General features: G+C 58.1%; 3 protein-coding genes across 12 annotated transcripts in view; 1 reads left to right on the forward strand and 2 right to left on the reverse strand.

Moving 5' to 3' along the window:
• Positions 1 to 20,616, reverse strand: part of VRK3 (VRK serine/threonine kinase 3) — a 174,088-nt gene that overhangs the window by 19,669 nt on the left and 133,803 nt on the right. The gene's annotated exons all lie outside the window — the stretch shown is intronic.
• On the reverse strand, positions 268 to 8,498 carry AKT1S1 (AKT1 substrate 1). 5 transcript variants are annotated; one of them, XM_077981025.1, is made up of 6 exons: positions 6,994 to 7,743; positions 4,622 to 4,803; positions 4,069 to 4,454; positions 2,970 to 3,047; positions 2,709 to 2,878; positions 268 to 1,233 (listed from the first exon to the last, which is right to left on the reverse strand). In XM_077981025.1, exons 1-6 carry the CDS (start codon positions 7,198 to 7,200, stop codon positions 1,090 to 1,092), a joined length of 1,167 nt encoding a protein of 388 aa, XP_077837151.1. In that variant the 5' UTR covers positions 7,201 to 7,743; the 3' UTR covers positions 268 to 1,089. The 5 variants fall into 5 exon arrangements, with proteins under 5 accessions (XP_077837151.1, XP_028694665.1, XP_001115723.3 ...); XM_028838832.2 differs by lacking the exons at positions 4,622 to 4,803; positions 6,994 to 7,743 and adding an exon at positions 8,380 to 8,498; XM_001115723.5 differs by lacking the exon at positions 4,622 to 4,803 and having other exon boundaries at positions 7,727 to 7,770.
• Positions 8,788 to 19,730, forward strand: TBC1D17 (TBC1 domain family member 17). Of its 6 annotated transcripts, none has more exon segments than NM_001266919.1 (17): positions 8,788 to 8,888; positions 9,285 to 9,383; positions 9,640 to 9,714; positions 11,068 to 11,191; positions 12,366 to 12,573; positions 13,138 to 13,249; positions 13,338 to 13,496; positions 13,860 to 13,988; positions 14,069 to 14,172; positions 14,747 to 14,841; positions 15,347 to 15,463; positions 15,553 to 15,653; positions 15,752 to 15,851; positions 18,453 to 18,550; positions 18,697 to 18,813; positions 19,219 to 19,305; positions 19,403 to 19,686. In NM_001266919.1, coding segments are annotated over 17 exon segments (1,947 nt in total). In that variant the 5' UTR covers positions 8,788 to 8,867; the 3' UTR covers positions 19,604 to 19,686.

Consider the following 20,616-nt stretch of genomic DNA (forward strand, 5'->3'; position numbering starts at 1 on the left):
TCAGGAGTTCGAGACCAGCGTGGCCAACATGGTGAAACCCTGTTTCTACTGAAAATACAAAAATTATCCGGGCGGCAGTGGCGCGTAATCCCAGCTACTCGGGAGGTTGAGGCAGGAGAATCACTTGAACCTGAGCGAGAGTGGGACCCTGTCTCAAAAATAAATAAAATGGACACAGTCATTCCAACCCCCAGCTGTTCACTGATAATCAGACGTTGCCATTCGGTTTCAGAAAATGTTGAATGAACACTCACGACACACCACACATTTATCTGTCAGAGGTAAAACTCTTTAATCTCAGAGCGCCCTTCCCAACTGCCAATCCCCCAACCCCTCACTCTCTCCCCTACACCAGGGCCGGAGAGTGAGGGCCCCTGCCCCCCACCTTGGGTGGACGAGGGCCCTTTAAGGCACCTGTGGAGGTGGGGGGCGAGGGACGGGAGCTGGTACCATCCTGGATGCAGGGACGGGCTTCGATTGGCAGGCTGTTGTGGGGATGGATGGAACCAATGAAAGGGGGTGCCAGAGGCAACGACCCCAGCCCCCGTAGTGTAAAGAATGTAAATTGAAGGCCCCAGGCCAATTCTGGGAACAGGAGGGCTTGGCCACGCCCCCACAGGAAGCTGGAGCCAATCAGGAGGGACAACTCAGGAAAAGCGGACGATGACTATGCGGAGACTGGTCAAGCCCTTTAAAGGATTCGAGCCAATCAAAAATAAGAGCTGCCCAGCGACTAGGGGATGGAGCCAATGACGTGCGAGCAAAGCCCTTGTCGCTAGGCGAAAAACAACGGAATTGACCCATTTAGAGCTTAGAACTGAACGAGCCAATCCCTTAATAGAAGGAATCTGTCGCTAGGCGGAGAGGCGCGACAGACCCAATCGGGAAACGGGACAGATCCCGCTCCTCGGCGCGGGAGGTCATGGGCTGGAAGGGCGACGTGGATTGGCAGAGGCGGCTCAATCCTGGGAACCGGAGACGCAAGGAGGCGGGTCCCGGATCGGCCTCAGATTGGCTGGCCCCGGGAGTGGGGCGGGGGCGTAGTGTGGGACGGGGCGGATGAGGCCCGGGACGCTCCCTCCCTGGGCCTCAGTATTTCCGCTTCAGCTTCTGGAAGTCGCTGGTGTTAAGCCGCGGCCGTGGCAGGTCCCCGAAGACCTGGGTGTCCTCGGCCTCTCTCAGCACCAGCGCGCGCATGCTTGCCGCGATACGGTCCAGGTCGGGCGAAGAGGGCTGCGGGGGGGCGGACGACGACCGGGCGAGGTCAGCGCCGGCAGGGCACGCCCCCTGCACCCACACGCAGCCCAGGGGTGCACCCTGGCTCCAAGCCCACTCCTAGCACGTCCCCGCCCTGCCAGTTGTGCCCTGCGATGCCCACTGCCAGCAATGCCCTTCCCGTCTTGCTCCGCATAGGAACCGTTCTACCCGGTTCAGACACCTCCTCCACGAAGCCTTCCTGCCCCTCTCCCTCCCCTTCTTGGCCTGGGACATTACTTCCTACACATGGAAATGCTGTTGTCTGCTATCTATTAAGGCTGCGTGCACCCTCTCAAGTCTGAGGATCTGGGCTGGGATTTCAGTCATGTTCCAATCAGACCTCTACTGCTGACTAGCTGTGAGCAAGAGGTTTTGCTTCCCTAGGCCTCAGTATCCCCTTCTGAAAAATGGGAGCGGATAACAGGGTCTCTGTGAGGACTGAGATAATCAGCTGTTACTGCTTTATCATGTGGCCACTGCGCTACAGAAAAGATCCCTCCCTGTGTCAGCCCCCACCAAGGAGCGGTCCTGTCATTCCGCCTGCAGCTCCGGCACCTAGTACTGCCTCTACTACAGCCCCCGTCACCCTGAGCTGGGCCTGTCCCCTCGCAGGATGGGACCCGGAGACCCAGATCAGGAACTGGATCTGAGCCCAGTGGGAGACCAGCTCCTGGGCACAGCACTCTGGAGGCCAGAGCGTTCAATTAACTGTGTTGCCATGAGTCGCCAGCACAGACATCAGCAGCAGGAGGACCCTGGCTGCACCAGGCCCTGTTTCTGGTCTTCGGCGCTCACTGCCTCATTGAGGGAAGATGCACAGAAGAGGTCACCACTGTGACTGCTGGTTTGCACATGAGGACACTGAGGCCTGAGGGGGAACTGTGGGGACCCAGGCCTCCTCCCTCAAAGCCCACAGCTCCTTCCTGAAACGCAGCTGGGTTCCAGTCCCAGCTCTGCCTCTCAGGGAAGTCACATGTCCCCTCAGTGCCTCAGTTTCCCCTCTGCTTCAGGAAGGCTCAGTGAAGGCCAGCCCAGCCCAGGAGCTTCAAACAGGGGTCACTACAAGGGATGAACAGGAGACCAGGGGGTGGGACAAATTCTGCAAAGGGCCAGGAATGTGCGGGGTGGGGATGGGAGGTGACCTAAACCCTCCAAGCCTCAGTTTCCCCACTGGAGGGCATGCCAGAATACCTGTGCCTTGCCCAGAGCAGGTGTTCTATAGAGGTGCTCCTGGAAAGGAGAGGCCTTCTCTATAAGGCACTAGGACACATGGTAAGGCTGCAATTGTTAAAACTGCAAGGCTCAGGTCCAAGAACTCGCCTCTTGAGGTTGAGGGGAGGATTCAGTTAGCTTATGAGTGGAAAGTGGCATCCACACCGGAGGGCTTCCTGGAGGAGGCGGCTCAGAGCCCTTCCAGCTGCCCTCCCTACCTCCCCACATTTGCCCCTCACCGGCCCATTCTCCTCATCTGATGACCGCGCCTCTGTCCTCTTCTCCTTGAAGCCCCAGACGGGCACAGACACAGGCAGGGACTTGGCGTACTGCTGTGTGGGTAGGGCTGAGGCCGGGGGCACTGAGCAGGTTGGGGGGCCAGCGGGGGTCTCCTCGCTCAGGCTGCCATCTGAAAGAGAGGGTGGATTTCAGCTTCTGTCACTGCCTTTGTGCCAGCCGCCTGCCCCCAGGTAGGGAGGGGAACAGCCTGGGACACTCACCGTCTGTACTCTCGGGGTCCGACTCACAGAAGGGAGGAAGGTCCTGGAGGGTGGCGTCCTCATCCATCACGAAGAGCCCTGTGGATGGCGTGAGTTAGAGGCCCGGGCCAGTTAGAGGCCCTAGCCATGCTCCGTGTGCCCTCCTCCTCAGCCACAGCCACAGCCACCGCCACAGCCACCACCTCCACCTCCCTGAGGCTTCTGAGACCCTCTTCCTGCACCTCAAAAACAGCCTCCTCTAGCAGCCTGCCTGGTCATCGGCAGAAACACACTCGGTTTCTATGGATCTGTCACCTTCTCAGCTGCACACAACGGGCTGCTAACGTGAAACCTCTATGATCTGTTTGGGACAATGTGACTCAAAATATAGCCTGAGAGAAATATGGGATGACTATGACCTCTGTTTCACAAACGGAGACCTGGAGGCCCAGAGAGGTTAAGTCACTTGCCCGAGGTCCCATGGCTACTAAGGGATACCACCAGGATTTGAACTCAGGATGCCTGCCCTTCACCCTATGCGGGTTTTCTCTAGCAAGGTGAGCAGGCTGGCCATTTGTAATAACAACAAACGAGGACCTCCTAGTTACTGATCAAACTCCTACTAACTCCTCAAAGCCCTAGTGTTACAGCCCAGCCTCCGGGAAGTGCCCAACCCCCAAATTCCCCCCCCAAAACAGTTGCTTGCTCCCTCCCTGGCTTCCTCAGATGTTGGCTGCATCCTGGACAACTCTTTAATTCCTATCGTGGCCTCCCAGGCCTTGTGGAAACAACTCTGGTTCTACCCATGTCCTGCTCCAGAGCCTCCCAACCCCGCACTGGGACTCCAATTCCTTGGCTAGACCGGGAGGCCCTTGAGAAAAAAGCCCGAACCTGCTGTGTGTCCCTGTGCCCACCACTCCCAGCACAGAGCTGGCTCAGAGCAAGGAAGGCACTGGCTTTAGATCACACAGCAAGCCCGAGGCAAGCCTGTCTGGCTCTGGGGTCCTGAGACTGCACTTGCGTGGAAGTACTCAGGACTAAGCAGGTCACCCCCACAAAGCCTCCTGCAGGCACCTCATCAAGCACTGGGCCGCATCAGCCCCTACCCCTGCCCTCTCACCTCCATTATCACTGACGCCCAGCTGCTCCCCGGAGGTCTCTGTCTCTGTAGGCTCATCCTCTTCCTCCTCGTTGTCCTCCCTGGCCAGGGTAGGCCGGGGTGGGCTGGGCGTGGGGCTGGGTGGCTGTGGTGCTGGTGGGGGCGCAGGAGGCCGAGCAGCAGCGGCAGCCCTGTGGGCCAGCGCGATGTCGTGGAGGCAGCGGCGCGCTGCCTCCGCCAGGGCTCCTCGGCCATGGGCAGCGTAGGCACAGGGGCCCGGGCGGGGTGGTGGCGGCGGGGCTGCGGTCAGCAGCACCAGCTCCGTGCCAGTCCGGGCCCGGAAGCGCTCAGCGGCCCCCACCACGGCCTCCCACAGCTCCTCGGGGCGCCCCGACGCCATCCGCGCCCTGCGGGCCAGAGCACGACAGAGGGGGCTGAGACTTGGCTGCCTACACCATTGCCACCCACTCAAGGTGTCTGCCCGTCCTGTGGATGGCACTCACCCCCCTCCACCCACCTTGTCCCAGCGGTGCTGCGTGTCCTCCCCAAATCCCCTACTCCCCAAGATTCTCACCATCCAGCCCTCGCAGGCCCAGACCCTGGCGACGTCCTCTGCCCCAGCCCATTCCTCCTTCCCCTTTGGCCCTGCCCTGGCCTCTGTGTGAGCCACCAGCCACGTGAGCAGGGAGTACTGGAAAGCCAGGGAGTCCCAGCAGAGATGCCTCTCACAGTAAAACCTGCACCGGGTTCTGAAGACTGAGTACAAAAAAGCAGAATGAGCCGGGCACGGTGGCTCAGGTCTGCAACCCCAACACTTTGGGAGGCCGAGGCAGGCAGATCACTGAGCCCAGGAGTTCGAGGCCAGCCTGGGCAACATGTTGAGACCCCGTCTCTATTTCAAAAAAAAAAAACGAAGAAGAAGAATCTCATCTGCTTTTTTTACTCTTTTAACATGGTGTCTAGAAAATTTAGAACTCCAAATGGGGCTTGCGTTGAATCTGCTGGGTGATGCCACCCTGCCCCATCGCCCGGCCGTCCCATCCAGAGTGTCCTGCACGAGGCCCAGGGGGCTCCTTCTGCACCCAGAGCTGATGCTACCCCTCGCCATAGTCCTCAGGACTATAGTTCTCAGCCTTCAGCCTGGCCCTGGAGGCTCTGCGTGTTCTGGCCAACGCCAGCTCCCCGGCTATCCTGCCTCCATGGCCTTCCAGAGCCTCTCAGGCCCAAGGCCTTCAGAAAACGTGGTCCCTGACCTGGATGCTCTGTTCCCCACCCACCTTTCACTCATCCTAGGGCGGAAGAAACTTTCCCTCACCCCTAGATCCAGCCAGTCCCCTCCCTCGGGGGTCCCACAACATCTGAGTGGCCACCTTCCCAGCACACTTCCTTCCAGAGAGAACTGGCTGGTTCCATGACTGAGGCCTCAGCGAGAGTCGGAGCTGAACAAAGGTAAGAAATGGTGCTGGTGCCGCTCTCTGTGCTGGGAAATCCACGTGGCTTTTTCCTACAAGACTGTTCGGGCAGGTCCTCTGTCGTCCCTCATCCCCCAGCGTGCATCAGATGCCTTCCAGAGCCCATCTGATGCTGTGGGCTTCCTCCATGAGCATTCAGGTCACCAGAGCTTGTGACAGCTGTACCCTGGCTGCCTCCTGCATCAGACTGTGAATTCTCCCAAGGTCAGGGATTTGTATTCACAGGACAGGTTGGCCCTAAGCAGACAATGCAGGGTGCATCTCCTTACCGGGTGAGAAGAGCGAGGGTAGGGGGGCCGGGTCCTTGCCCTGACTCTGTCTCAAACCTGCTGTGTGACCTTGGACAGCTCACTGGCCCTCTCTGTGCCTCATTTTCTTCCCCATTAACCAGAGTGGTTGAGCCAGAGCTGCTGGGCTGTGGAAGAGGCTCCTTGGGGAGGCAGTGAGCACACTGCCACTGCAGGGATTCAGGCACAGCTGTGGTCCAGCCCACCAGGGTGAAGGGAGCAGGGAGTCTGGAGTTTGAATGAAATTTGCAGGCCCTTTATGACTCACGATCATAGATATCGGTGTTTGCTGAGCACCTATTCAGTGCTGGGATTCCACACCTGGCATCTCACCTCCCATCTGACTCACTCAGGGAGTTCAAAGCCCCGAGGGAAGTAAGAGGTTTATCCACCACTTCCCAGAAGCCACGCAACGACCCAAGATGGGATCAACCTTCTCATCCCACCCTTTCACCTACGCTATGAGGCAGGAGTTTTAGTTACAGTTCACTCCATTTTACAGTTGCAAACTCAGGCCCAGGGACAGTCAGCATCTTGAAGAGTCCGACCCCACAACTGGAAGAGGCAGGGCTGGGACCTGGACTCTGACAGTCTAGATCCAGGGCCTGCTCTAAATCCTGACCGCCATCCTGCCTGCCTTTAGGAGGGCAGATATTATAATCTAGATGGAAAAGTGAGGCTCAGAGAGCTTAGGACACTGGCAAGAAAGCACACAGCTACACAGGGCACAAGTGGGGCTGAAACCGCTGACTGCCCAGCCTCCAAAACCCAATGAACTGGGGGGTACCCAGTGTCTCAAACACACCCCTCATGTCCTTCCTAGCTGATGGAGGAAGAAACTGAGGCTCGAAGCAAGAAGTGGCCGGTCCAAAGTCAACTGCCTGGCTGTGCTAGGCCTGGGGCTCTCACTTCCATGGGCCCGCAGCCCCTAATGACATTCGGAGAAGAGGGGGAGCGGGGGTCCCGGAGGAGGACGTCAGGATGAAACTCCCTGCCTGTACTCAATCTTGGAGGAGCCACGGGATTGAAGAGAGTGAAATAGGGTGAGTGGGTTGTGAGGGTTCCCCCAACTCAGGAGACATGAGCAAAAACGACAGGCGACTTCCACAGGCCTCTCTGCCAAGGTCCAGGGGCACCTGTAATGTTACCCAACAGGAGAGTAGCCAAGACCTGGCGGTCCTCCTTACCCTTGAGCTTCTAGAGGAGGTCCTGTTTCCTCCAAGGAGCTGAGAGATGGAGGAAGAACCCGCCCCGATGGAGAAGTTTCGTTTAAGATCAGGGAGAGATGAGACGAAAGTGAGACGTGTTCCCCACAGGAGGGGGAGCACGATGTGGCTGTCCTCTTTGGATGCGGGGAGGAGGGAAAGAGCTAAGGAGAAGAAGGGTGGAACCATCCCTCCTGTCGAAATTTTAGTGCTCCACACCCCAAGATGTGAGGAACCCGAGCATGAACGCAGTAGCCACGGGTGGGGTGAGTGCCTGGGGCCAGGCTCAGCTGCCCCGAGACCTCCCAACCTCGCCCGTGGTCCAGGGAGGACCCACTGGTCTAGGAAGAAAACAGGAAATCCCGCCCAGCCGGAGGCCAGGACCGGAAGTCCCGCCTTTGGAAGGGTGAGGGGCGCCCCGAGGCCCCCCAACCCATTCCCCGACCCCGTGGACGTGGTCCACGGCCCAAGTAGAGATCCCAGGCGCTCTGGACACCGCAAGGTGAGGCTGTCTAGGATTTGCCTCAGGTCTGACAGGACGATTCCCGCAAGCGACCCCCTTCCAGCGCTCAGCAAAGGGTCGCTGGCGGACCTCTGCCCTCTGATCTGTGCAGGCCATACCCCTCCCGTGAGCCGCTCGCCCTCCCAGCGCCCCGCTGCCTCAGGACGGCCAAATCCTCCCCACACCGCGGTTCACAACGCCGCCTCCACTCACGTGCCCGTAGCCAGCATGGCCGGCCCGGCGCCGTCGCCGCCCTCAAAAGACATGGCGGCGCCTTGCGTCACGTCCGCGTAGTTGCCCCGCCTCCTCTCTGTACACTCCGCCTCCCTTATCGGGGCCGCCCGAGATCAAGATGGCGGCCACAGGGACTTCATCCGAACCAGTGGGCAATGGCGACGGCAGCGTGCCCATAAAAAAAATGGCGAAAAAAACGCTTCAGCTTTCTCGCCTAGAGCATTTCCATTTGCCCCCAACAATAATGGCCGTCCTCATACGCTCGCTCATGACCACAGCAAACGAAGGCAAGCGATCTGACGTCCCTGACCCACGATAAACTTCTTCGACAAAAGTGGAGGAAATCGGTGCTCGTTAACAACATGGCAGCCAACCGGTCTAATCAGCCCATAGTGTACATTGGCTCTCCCTCCCTCCAACCTGCTCCCATTCAGCACCAAAGCTGGCAAAGATCCAACACGGCAGCATTTCTTGCTTCGGTTTGCCAGGCTTCAAAATGGCGGCTCAGCCCGCTTTCTCGCGACGGTGACTCAGAAATTCGTTTGGGGCCGCTTCGTTTCTGGGGGCACTGACGGCTTCATCCCGTTATCCCGAGTCCCTCAGTGCCTCTTGTGGTGTACAGCTCCTCTCACCTCCTCTTCTCTTATCCGTTCGGCTCTTCCAGCTGTCGCGCCCCGCAGAGAGATGGGACACCCCCGTATTAACATGGCCTTAGCCGACCGGCTTAGGCCATGCCCTCGAGCAAAATGGTACCTCCTTGGCTTCAATTCCAGTATACAACATGGAGAAGGAAGTGGGCGTTTCGAGGCGTGCTTGCCCCAGGTGGTGCAGCTCTCAGACCCTCCCACTTGTTTACTTCGTGGTGAGAGGGAGAACACTGCGCCTGCGCACTCTCCGTAGCCGGCTCCACCTTCAGCGTCTGCGCCACGTGGCTCCGATCCACCCTCGAAGTTCCAGTGGAATATCCCCCTTCTGGAAAAATGGTTTCACCCACTCTTTCTCTGGAACTGGTCGGGGCGCTACCACTGTCCGGTCCGGAGGGGAACTGTTTTCTCCGGAAGTGACCACACGCTGACTCGGAAAAGGAGGAGGCGGGGCAGTGGGGCCTTCGGCGGCGACTATGGAAGGAGCCGGCTACAGGGTAAGCACTGAGGACGCATTCCCTCGCTTCAGTGTATGCGAAACGCCCCGTCTGGTGATGAGCTCTTCCCTCAGGCCTTGCGAGTGCACTTGAGAAACTCCGATCTCTTATAAACGCGCCGTCACCCTCCCGTCTACCGCCCCAGGGAAGAACCTCTCATGGCCCCGCCCCCCGGCTCAGGCGACTCCTTGGGCCCTGCCCTCTGTGGAACGCACGCCAGCATCCGAACGTGGGCTGGACCATTCTCCCCGCCTTCGTCCCTGGGCAATGGCCCTCCCGGCCCCGCCCCCTGGGGATGGCTCCTCCCTGGGCCCGTCCCTATTGGCTCCCCAGGCCGGTCCCCTCGCTGGTCGCCTTCTCTTGGGCCTCAGCCCTTGCTGGTTCCCCCCAACTCAGGTGGTGTTTGAGAAGGGCGGAGTGTACCTGCACACCAGCGCTAAGAAGTATCAGGACCGAGACTCCCTCATCGCTGGTGTTATCCGTGTTGTGGAAAAGGTGCGTTGGGAGGGAGCAGGGCTCGAACCCGCTCCGAGCGGGATGCAGGCGCTCTGGGATGCAAGCGGCAACTGTAGGAGTTTGGTCTGGCGGTCAGCAGTGGGACCTGAAGAAGGCTGGGGGTGGGAACTGGAATGAGGGGCGGGACTTTGAAAGGCCGAGGGTAGAAACTGGGAAAGTTTGGAAATTTGCAACGGAAAGTTTTGGGAATGTGGTTTGGGGAGCGCCTCTAACCCCGCCTCCCTCCTTCCCCTAGGACAATGACGTCCTCCTGCACTGGGCTCCTGTAGAGGAGGCTGGAGATTCCACCCAAATCCTCTTCTCCAAGAAGGTAGGCTCCACCCGCTTTGCCCTTCTCCACTCACTTTTTTTCTAGGTCCGTGCTGTTGTAAGTCATTTGAGGGACTTGTGTACAATCCCAGAGCTACCCATGGGACATGTGTGACCCTGTCTGGGCTTGGGTACTCTGCCCCTTGGTTTGCTCCTCTCTGTGAAATGGGCAGAGGATGCCCATTCAAGGAAAAAGAGCAGGGACCATGAGACACACAGTCGTGGGGACGGCTGACTCCTCTCTCCCTTTGCTTCGTGGGAGATCCCTGCCAGGGTGCAAGATGTGGATTCAATTTGCTTGAAGGGAGGTGGCATTTCCTCTGGTGCCATAGGACAGGGCCTGACAGCCTACTCACCCACTTCGTCACTGCTCCTGCCTTTCCCTTCGTTATATCTCCTGAGACTTCCCGTGGCTGGACCCCATCCTGGGCAACTCTGAGACCCAGAGATAAGTCAGATCCAGACCCACCTAAGCCCTCACCCTTACTCATTTTTTGAGAAACTGATAGATTTCTCACTTTTTGAGAAACACAGCCAAGGCACAAGGAAGTTGTATTACGTCATTTCCGCTTTTCAGGTTGCCCTGCATCTGGTTGGTAGAACTTGTCATGTGTCCTGGATTCCAGCTGCAAAGAAACCTGGGAAATGTAGTGTTTTTGTTTGTTTGTTTGTTTGTTTGTTTTTAAGACAATCTCACTGTCTCAAAGAGTGCAAAGTGGTATCTTATTGTGGTTTTGTTTTGTATTTACCTAGCGAGTACCAACATTGTCTTTAAGCATTCCGCAGTCTGACTACAGAGCCACCTGCTGTGTAGCATGGACCTTCCCACGCACTGGGAGACATGGGGCCAAGTCCTGGCTTTCTCTCTGGTTGCGTTGGGTGACCCTAAGCAAGTGCTGTACCTTCTTTTTCTTTTCTTTTTTTTTTTTTGTTAATTTTTTTTTTAATGAGACGGAGTTCCTCCCTTGTTGCCCAGGCTGGAGTGCAACAGCGCAATCTCAGCTCACTACAACCTCCGCCTCTCGGATTCTAGCAATTTTCCTTCCTCAGCCTCCTGAGTAGCTGGGATTACAGGCATGCGCCACCACGCCCAGCTAATTTTTTTGTATTTTTTTTTTTTTTAGTAGAAACGGGGTTTCACCATGTCAGCCAGGCTGGTATCGAACTCCCACCTCAGGTGATCTGCCCGCCTCAGCCTCCCAAAGTGCTGGGATTACGCCACTGCACCCGGCCTGCTGTAGCTTCTTTGTGCCTCAGTTTCCCTGTTTATTCGATGGGACTATCTTCCAGGGTAGCCTCAAGGCTCAGATCTGCATCCCTAGCCCTTTACTGTCTGCTCTTTTTCTCCCCTAAGGACTCCAGTGGGGGTGACTCCTGCGCTTCTGAGGAGGAGCCAACCTTTGACCCCGGCTATGAACCTGACTGGGCCGTCATCAGCACTGTGCGGCCACAGCCCCGCCACTCAGAGCCCACGAGAGGTAGGCTGAGGTGCGGCCCTTGGGAAGCACGTGTGGGCCAGGTAGGACACATCTTGCCCTCAGTGGTCATGGCTCCAGAGGCTTTGCTGCTCACAATCAAGAAGGCCACCAGGCCGGGCGCGGTGGCTCAAGCCTGTAATCCCAGCACTTTGGGAGGCCGAGATGGGCGGATCACGAGGTCAGGAGATCGAGACCATCCTGGCTAACACAGTGAAACCCCGTCTCTACTAAAAAAATACAAAAAACTAGCCGGGCGAGGTGGCGGGCGCCTGTAGTCCCAGCTACTCGGGAGGCTGAGGCAGGAGAATGGCGTAAATCCGGGAGGTGGAGCTTGCAGTGAGCTGAGATCCGGCCACTGCACTCCGGCCTGGGAGACAGAGCGAGACTCCGCCTCAAAAAAAAAAAAAAAAAAAAAAAGAAGGCCACCAGTCACCACCTTCCAGTCCCAGAAGCAAGGAAGTGAAGGGGAGTACAGGACTGTCCCAGCCCAGGTCAGCATGGCCAGTGTCTCTGAGGTCGCAGCCTTGCTCATCCTGCTGGGCTCCTGGATTGGCTGCGGGTGCCCCCACACCAGGCCTGCCCCTGAGGTTCGAGGCTGGTGGGGTGGTAGATGCAGCCAGTCAGGGTGATTTGCACCATCCTGGGGTCACACAGGGTGCAGGGGACATCCAGAGAAGGCACCTGACCCTCTGGGGAATGGAGAGCCCTTCCAGGAAGAGGTGATGCTGGAACTTGGCACTGAGGGACTCTTGGGAGTTGTCTCTTCTGGCAGAGAGAGCAGCCCGTGCAAGCCAGAGGCAGGCGGCCCTGGTGTGTTTAGGGAGCCTCTGGCCTTTCATTGTAGCTCAAGTGTGGGATTTTGAGTGAAGAAGGGTTGGAGGTAAGATAGGCAGGGGCGACAGACCTGAGGGGCCTCAAGTGCCAGGTTGAGGAATAGGGCCCTTACCCTGCAGGTTGAGGGGTGCCTAGGAAGGTTCTGGAAAGGCACATGTCCACTGGGCTGCCCTCCCATCTTACTCATTTGTGCTTCCAAGTAATGTGAGGCCAGGCGCAGGGGAATGGCTTGTGGCAGGGCCGTCAGGAGATGCCTGTGCCAAAGGAACATCCTGGGTTGAGGTTGATGAGGCCGGCTCTGGCCTCTCATACCTCCCCCAACACAGCGCCATCTCCCCAGGTGCAGAGCCCAGCTGCCCCCAGGGCTCCTGGGCCTTCTCAGTGAGTCTGGGGGAGCTCAAGTCCATCCGCCGCTCCAAGCCCGGCCTCAGCTGGGCCTACCTGGTTCTGGTGACCCAGGCTGGAGGCTCCCTGCCTGCACTGCACTTCCACCGCGGGGGCACCCGCGCCCTGCTCCGCGTCCTCAGCCGCTACCTGCTGTTGGCCAGGTGAGCTCTCTCCCAGTGCTGGGCCTTAAACCGGGCCCAGTTCCTCCATGGCTGCAGCGTGACCCCTCGGGGCTGTGAAAGAAACACAACTCACACTGATTTAAAGGAAGGCAGAGAGTTGACCAGCACATATAACCAAAAAATGAAAAGGGAGTATTGATTTCAGGCAGGACCCAGGTCCTAAAATGTTGGAAACAGTAATCCTTTTTCCCCCTGAGTTTGTCATTCTCTGAGCCCCCAGTATCCCTGGCTTAACAACCCCGCTGGATGGAAAGCACCTCTTCCCCCCATTCCAACAAGATCCCAGAGCTGCCTCTCATTGGCTCGTCCCTGAGTCAGTTACAGTGGACCAGAAGGTGAAAGGCCCTCATTGGCCAGCCCCAAGTCACATGCCCACCCCTGGGCTCCAGCTCTGGTCCTCCTGTAACAGCATCCCCCGAAATCAGGGATTCCCCAGGGGTGGTTGGGACACTGCAGCTGGAACGGATGTCGGCCGAGCACAGACAGCCTGGGACACTGGGCCCCTACCTGTGCATCACATGTGCGTCACCTCCCGCCTCCCAGCTCCCCGCAGGACTCCCGCCTCTACCTTGTCTTCCCCCACGACTCCTCTGCCCTCTCCAACTCCTTCCACCACCTGCAGCTCTTTGACCAGGACAGCTCCAATGTGGTATCTGTGAGTGTCCCGGGCACCAGGCCTGGCGGGTGTGGGCAGGGAGGGACGAGAAGGGGCGGGCCGTGAACTTCTTTGGCCTCGTCCCCAGCGTTTCCTCCAGGATCCCTACTCCACCACCTTCAGCAGCTTCTCCCGAGTGACCAACTTCTTCCGGGGTGCCCTGCAGCCACAGCCCGAGGGAGCCGCCTCCGACCTTCCCCCGCCACCTGACGATGAGCCCGAGCCTGGGTTCGAGGTCATTTCCTGTGTGAGTAGTGAGTGGACCCTCCCTGTTATTTCTGGCCATGTCTCCTTGGGCGCATGATTTCATTTCCCTGGGCCTCAATTTCCTCCTTGGTAAAATGGGGACGGTAATGGGACCCTCTCAGGGGGTGCATGAGGAAAGCGCTCATGGCTCTGCCAGGCACTGTGAGCACCCGCTCGCTCATATTGGGGGACCCCTCCTAACTGCGGGGTGACTTGGCTGCTGAGCCCCAGAAGAGGCTGCTGCCCGCCCCTGAATGTTAGTTATTCGTCAAGCTAAGAAGCGCCCTGAGCTTATGGACTGAGGCTGGGTTGGGTCCCCCCACTGCCCTGCCGAGCCCCGGGCTCACTTGCCCTTCACCTGCAGGTGGAGCTGGGGCCTCGGCCAACCGTGGAGCGGGGCCCTCCAGTTACAGAGGAGGAGTGGGCGCGCCACGTGGGCCCTGAGGGCCGCCTGCAGCAGGTACCCGAGCTGAAGAATCGGATCTTCTCAGGGGTAAGTGCCAGGGCAGGTAGGAGGATGGGGCAGGGCCAGAACAAGGCCCCACTGAGCTGCCTGCCCTCCTGCACCCCCAGGGTCTGAGCCCCGGCCTGCGGCGTGAGGCGTGGAAGTTCCTCCTGGGGTACCTCAGCTGGGAAGGCACAGCTGAGGAGCACAAGGCCCACGTTCGCAAGAAAACGTGAGTACTCAGGAGGCCCTGCCAGGTGTGACACCTGGTGCCTCTCAGGGCACCAGTGGGCAAGTTCTGTGGACACTGGTTGTGAGCCTGCTGTATCTGGGCACCATCTTGCGCCTGTGGAATACGTCAGTGATCAAGCCAGACCCATTCTCGCCCCTGTGTGGTCTGTCTCCTGTCTCCATTGCAGTTTTCATTCCTGTGCCATACTGTTTTAATAATCACAGTTTTGCAGCATGTTTCATAATCTAGGAGGGCCCATCTGTCCTCATTCCTGGTGTAGGTTATGTACCTGCCAGGCACTGAGGATGCAGCAGTGCTGGACGGTTCCCTGTCCCTGGTGTTCTGTCCAGTGGGGGGTGACAAATTTTCACCAAAAACCCACAAGGCTATGTAGTGAGAGATACCAGGAAGGTGAAGCATAAGGGATGGTGGCAAAAATGACAAAGTGACTTGCTTGGGTCTGTGTGGTCAGGGAGGGGCTCTGCAGGGCTGACTTGGGAGGTGGCGCCAGGCTGGGAGGTCTCTGGGTGCCGCAGAGTGGTGGCCTCACATCTTGTTTCCCTCTGCCTCTCAGGGATGAGTATTTCCGAATGAAGCTGCAGTGGAAATCTGTGAGCCCTGAGCAGGAGCGGAGAAACTCACTCCTGCACGGATACCGCAGCCTCATCGGTCGGTGTCAGGGGTGGCGCTCAGGGTGGATGGGAGCAGGGAACCACAGGAGGGCCTCAGGCACGGGTGCGAGGGGCAGATAGAGGGAGCCCCCTGCCTCCCCAAGACCAAGAAGAGGGCATCTAGGGGGAAGTGGCATGGGCCATTGGGGAATGGCCTTGTGGGAGCAAGGCCAGGGACAGGACGGGAAAGAAGGGGAGCCTGGCTGCCTTGGGGCCCAGTCTCAGTTATGTCGGTGCCTCGAGATCTTGGCAAGTGATTTTGCCTCCCTGTGCCTCAGTTTCCCCTGCTGTGGGAGGATACAGCGAGCTGGTGAGCAGGAGGCCTGCACCTCGCAGCAGGAGCATCAGCGATGGTTTCTAGAACCAGCTCCGCTTCTGCCCGAGAGCAAACCCCGAGGCTGGGGGCTGCTGGCAGGAGAAGCAGTGGGGGCTGGCACTGGTGGCCTGCAGGGATGGGCCCCCCTACCCTTCTCACCTTTGCTCCCTGCGCCCGCTCCCCACAGAGAGAGACGTGAGCCGCACTGACAGGACCAACAAGTTCTACGAGGGTCCCGAGAACCCGGGGCTGGGGCTGCTGAACGACATCCTTCTCACCTACTGCATGTACCACTTCGACCTCGGTGGGTGCCAGGCCTGGGGCCGGGCGGGGCCTGGGCTGTCCAGGGGAGCACTGTGGGCTTGGCTGCAGCCTGACTCTGTGTCCCCCCAGGCTACGTCCAGGGCATGAGTGACCTTCTCTCCCCGATCCTCTACGTCATTCAGAATGAGGTGGATGCTTTCTGGTGTTTCTGTGGCTTCATGGAACTCGTGGTGAGGCTCGGGTCAGGGGTGGGACACAGGCCTGTCGAGCAATCAGAGGTCCTGGCACCTCACGGGGCCTGCTCTTCCCCCCTCCTTCCGTCCCACAGCAAGGGAACTTTGAAGAGAGCCAGGAGACTATGAAGCGGCAACTCGGGCGACTGCTGCTGCTCCTGAGGGTGCTGGACCCCCAGCTCTGCGACTTCCTGGGTATGTCTCTCGGGCGGGTGGGCAGGAGACAGTGGGGCCGTAGACCTTACCAGATTCTCTGGTAGCAGCCACAGGTGGCGTCCTGGACATTGGGTCCTGATCCAAACAAGAGAAACATCCCCACGCAACCTAGAACGTAGAGGCAGAATTGCGGTTTGAAGCAAAACGTCACCAAATGCGACACACAGGGACACTGACTCACCCCATCCTCGTGCTCACCTAGATCCTGTTTGGGCTTTGCCTTAGGCTTAACTTGCAGGGTATTTTTCAGAAATAAGGACCCAGGCGTTCCTGCCACTTCTTATCTCCACCTAGCTGTGGCTCACCTTCAACCAGGAATCAGAAACTGGTTCTCTGGGCCATGGGGCTGGGGGTGCTGCATCCCGGCTTTAACATTTTTATTTTTCGGCCAGGCACAGTGGCTCACGCCTGTAATCCCAGCACTTTGGGAGGCAGAGGCAGGTGGATCACTTGAGGTCAGGAGTTCGATACCAGCCTGACCAACATGGAGAAACCCTGTCTCTACTAAAAATACAAAATTAGCCAGGCCTGGTGGCACACGCCTCTGATTCCAGCTACTCAGGAGGCTGAGGCAGGAGAATCGCTTGAACCTGGGAGGTGGAGGTTGCAGTGAGCCAAGATCACACCACTGCACTTCAGCCTAGGCAACAAGAGCAAAACCCCAACTCAAAAAAAAAAAAGAAAAAGAAAATATATGTATATATATATTATTATTATTATAGTATATATTATTTATTAGTCAATGTAAAAACTGCAGGAAGTTAAGATGAAGAAAAATAAGTAAGACTGGGCATGGTTGTTCATGCTTGTAATCCCAGTGCTTTGGGAGGCCGAGGTGGGCAGATCACCTGAGGTCAGGAGTTCGAGACCAGCCTGGCCAACATGGTGAAACCCTGTTTCTACTAAAAATACAAAAATTAGCCGGGCGTGGTGGTGGGCACCTGTAATCCCAGCTACTCGGGAGGCTGAGGCAGGAGAGTCACTTGAGCCGAGGTCCCACCACTGCACTCCAGCCTGGACGACAAAACGAGACTCTGTCTCAAAAAAAAAAAAAGAAAAAAGCAAGTTAAAATTGCTGTTTGATATCATTATTTTTCTTGAGTGCAGATGGTGATGATAATAAGTTAAACTTATTCATGGACGTTTCCTCGACGCTTTGGGACCCCTGGGGGAGGGAGCTGAGATACTCTGTCCTCACCTTACTGATGAGGAAACTAAGCCATAGCAAAGCGTCACCTCCTAGGGCACAAGGACAGAGGATGCATCTGTGTCACTGAAAGTCTTCGGAAACATCACTTTTCTTGACCGCACGGCATTGTGTCCTGCAAGATGTGGTAGAATTGATTTAACTTGACCTGCCGGAGATTCGGGTCCTTTGCAGGTTTTCATCACAGTGCATGGTCTGGGTCGTATCTTTAGGTTCACTTCCAAGAAGTGGAATTTTGTTCAGGACAGTGCTTGTTTCCACAGCTCTGGAAAGTTTGTCCTCCATTGTTACTTTCCTAAAAAGTTAGAATGCTCAGGCTCTCATTCTCATTTGAGTTAACTTGGGGGAAAAAAAGGTTCGACACCAGCTTAATTTTTTTTTTTTTCTTTTTGAGATGGAGTCTCGCTCTGTTGCCCAAGCTGGAGTGCAGTGGCGTGATCTTGGCTCACGGCAACCTCTGCTGCCCGAGTTCAAGCAATTCCCCTGCCTCAGCCTCCCAAGGAGCTGGAATTACAGGGGTGTGGCACCATGCCCAGCTAATTTTTGTATTTTTAGTAGAGACAGGGTTTCACCATGTTGGCCAGGCTGTATTTTTAGTAGAGACGGGGTTTCACCATGTTGGCCTGGCTGGTCTCGAACTCCTGACCTCAGGTAATCCACCCGCCTTGCCCTCCCAAAGTGCTGGGGTTATAGGAGTGCGCCATCGTACCTGGCCCTCAGCTTAAATTTTTGCTAACATCATATCTAGGACTGCCAGTTTCCTTAGGCCTCACCAGCAGCGGGCACTGAGGTCTGTTTCCTCGGGCGTGCTGGGCGTCCTGCCTCCCTTCCATGTCCATGGCAGATGTGGAAGTATAATAGCACACTTCCAGTGGCCGGGCGCGGTGGCTCAAGCCTGTAATCCCAGCACTTTGGGAGGCCGAGACAGGCGGATCGCGAGGTCAGGAGATCGAGACCATCCTGGCTAACACGGTGAAACCCCGTCTCTACTGAAAAATACGAAAAACTAGCCGGGCGAGGTGGCGGGCGCCTGTAGTCCCAGCTACTCGGGAGGCTGAGGCAGGAGAATGACGTGAACCCGGGAGGCGGAGCTTGCAGTGAGCTGAGATCCAGTCACTGCACTCCAGCCTGGGCGGCAGAGCAAGACTCCGTCTCAAAAAAAAAAAAAAAAAAAATAGCACACTTCCTCTGGAGAGTGGGAGGAAGAAGGGGCAGGGCCCGCTTCAGAGCTGCTTCTGTCTCACCTCAGAGGTTCCCAAGCCAGGCATAAGTCACTTGTCTAGACTTGGGGAAGGTGTTCCAGTCAGGATGACATCTCAAACTCTCAGTCCCAGCGCTGGGCAAGGCTGAGTGGGCTCCATGTCATCCCCCAGATTCCCAGGACTCTGGCTCTCTCTGCTTCTGTTTCCGGTGGCTGCTCATCTGGTTCAAGAGGGAATTCCCCTTCCCGGATGTCCTTCGGCTGTGGGAGGTGGGCCAGCCAGTTTGGGCTAGAACTGAAGGGCTGGGCTTGCCTGCCCCAGGAGAGACTGGGAGGTTGGGTGGAGAGGGGCAGGCCCTGGTGAGACCTCAGGCCCAGGCTGGGTCATCACCCCTCTCTCCCTTCCGCACCCCCAGGTGCTGTGGACAGGGCTTCCTGGCCCCAATCTGCACCTGTTGGTGGCCTGCGCCATCCTGGACATGGAGCGGGACACCCTCATGCTGTCCGGCTTCGGCTCCAATGAGATCCTCAAGGTGAGGCTCTGGCTCCCTCCCGGCCCGTCCCCGCCCTGTCCACCCTGAGCTGGGCGCTGCCCAGGGCCGCAGTACCTCCGGGGAGCAGGTGTTCAATGTGGGATTATTGAAAGCCTGGTTAGCTAGGAGCGCAGTGGGGGTGGGGCCGCGTAGCTTTCCCTCCTGCCCCATGCCGGGCCTGCTCCCAGCAAGGTCCTCAGGGCAGGTGGGTGGGGACCTGCCCTCCCCTAGTACTGGCGCAGAACGCTCCCAGAGGCCTGAGAAGCATGACTCGCCCAGCGCGCCTCTGAGCCCCAGAGGGCCAGCCCGGTGTGTCTTCATTGTTTCCCAGCACGAGCCATAGAGTGGGCGCTCGGGCGGAGGTGGCTGAGTGCTGACTGGCGCCTGACCCACCCCCTCCCGCAGCACATCAACGAGCTGACTATGAAGCTGAGCGTGGAGGACGTGCTGACGCGCGCAGAGGCCCTGCACCGCCAGCTAACCGCCTGCCCCGTGAGTCCCCGGCCCGCCCCGCAGCGCCCCCGCCCGAACCCCGCCCCCATCTCACCTTCACCTTCCGCTTTTGGCTTCCCTCACCCCGCGCCTCCAGGAGCTGCCCCACAACGTGCAGGAGATCCTGGGGCTGGCGCCGCCCACAGAGCCCCACAGCCCCTCGCCCACCGCCTCCCCGCTGCCGCTGTCGCCCACCCGGGCCCCGCCCACCCCGCCGCCCCCCACGGACACAGCTCAGCAGCCCGACAGCAGCCTGGAGATCCTGCCAGAAGAGGAGGACGACGGCGCAGACTCCTAACCCCGCCCGGCAGCCTTGTTCTGCACAGGCACTTTAGACCGAGCCAGGGACACCTGCGAGGGGCCGGGTGCACTCCGCCGCCCTACTGATAAGCTGGCTTCATTAAACTGACACTTCTCATGTGCAATTGGCTGCTTCTTGGTGGGAGGAAGGCTGCCAAGTGGGCTCTGACCTGGGTGGGGAGGGGATGGTGGCTGGGCAGAGCCTAGGGTGAATGATTGGGGTTTGTGGAGGCAGGGCTCCCTGAGTTGCCTGACTTGTTTTTTTGTTTTGTTTTATGAGATGGAGTCTTGCTCTGTCGCCCAGGCTGGAGCGCAGTGGTGGATCTCGGCTCACTGCAGCCTCTACCCTCCGGGTTCAAGCAACTATCCTGCCTCAGCCTCCTGAGTAGCTGGGACTACAGGCGTGCGCCACCACACCCGGCTAATTTTTGTATTTTTGGTAGAGATGGGGTTCCACCATGTTGGCCAGGCTGGTCTTGAACTCCCGACCTCAGGTGATCTACCTGCCTTGGGCTCCCAAAGTGCTGGTATTACAGGCGTGAACCACCGCACCCGGCCTGATTTGGGGTTTTTGGAAGAGGATAGGGTGCTCTGGGCTGCGGCTGCGACCTGGTAGCTGTGTGGGAACACTTCCCGGACATAACCAAGGTGGAAGGGCCTGCAGAGTTGCACTCTGGGGAGCCTTCCCTCCCAGCTGCTGCTTATGAGAAAAATCACCTCCTGTTAAGCCACTGTCAGCCGGGCTTTCTGTTACTTGCATTAGGGCCCATCTGTGCTTCAGCCTCCTGGCAGTCGGAGGTGGTCGTTGTGATTGCCATTTCCCGGTGGTGCAGGGCATCCGTCCGGTTCCCTTCTATGCGCCCCCTCCCACCGTCCTATGGAGCCCCACTGTCCAGGAAGAAGTGAGGGGCAGATTCTTGGGGGACTCCAGGATAGGCATAGCGCCTGCTAACTGCAGGGCTAGTGGTTCCGATGCAGGCAAACTGGGGAAGTAACTGAGCCACGGGGGAG

This window comes from Macaca mulatta, chromosome 19, assembly GCF_049350105.2.
Source record: "Macaca mulatta isolate MMU2019108-1 chromosome 19, T2T-MMU8v2.0, whole genome shotgun sequence".
In the NCBI taxonomy this organism is placed as follows: Eukaryota; Metazoa; Chordata; class Mammalia; order Primates; family Cercopithecidae; genus Macaca; species Macaca mulatta.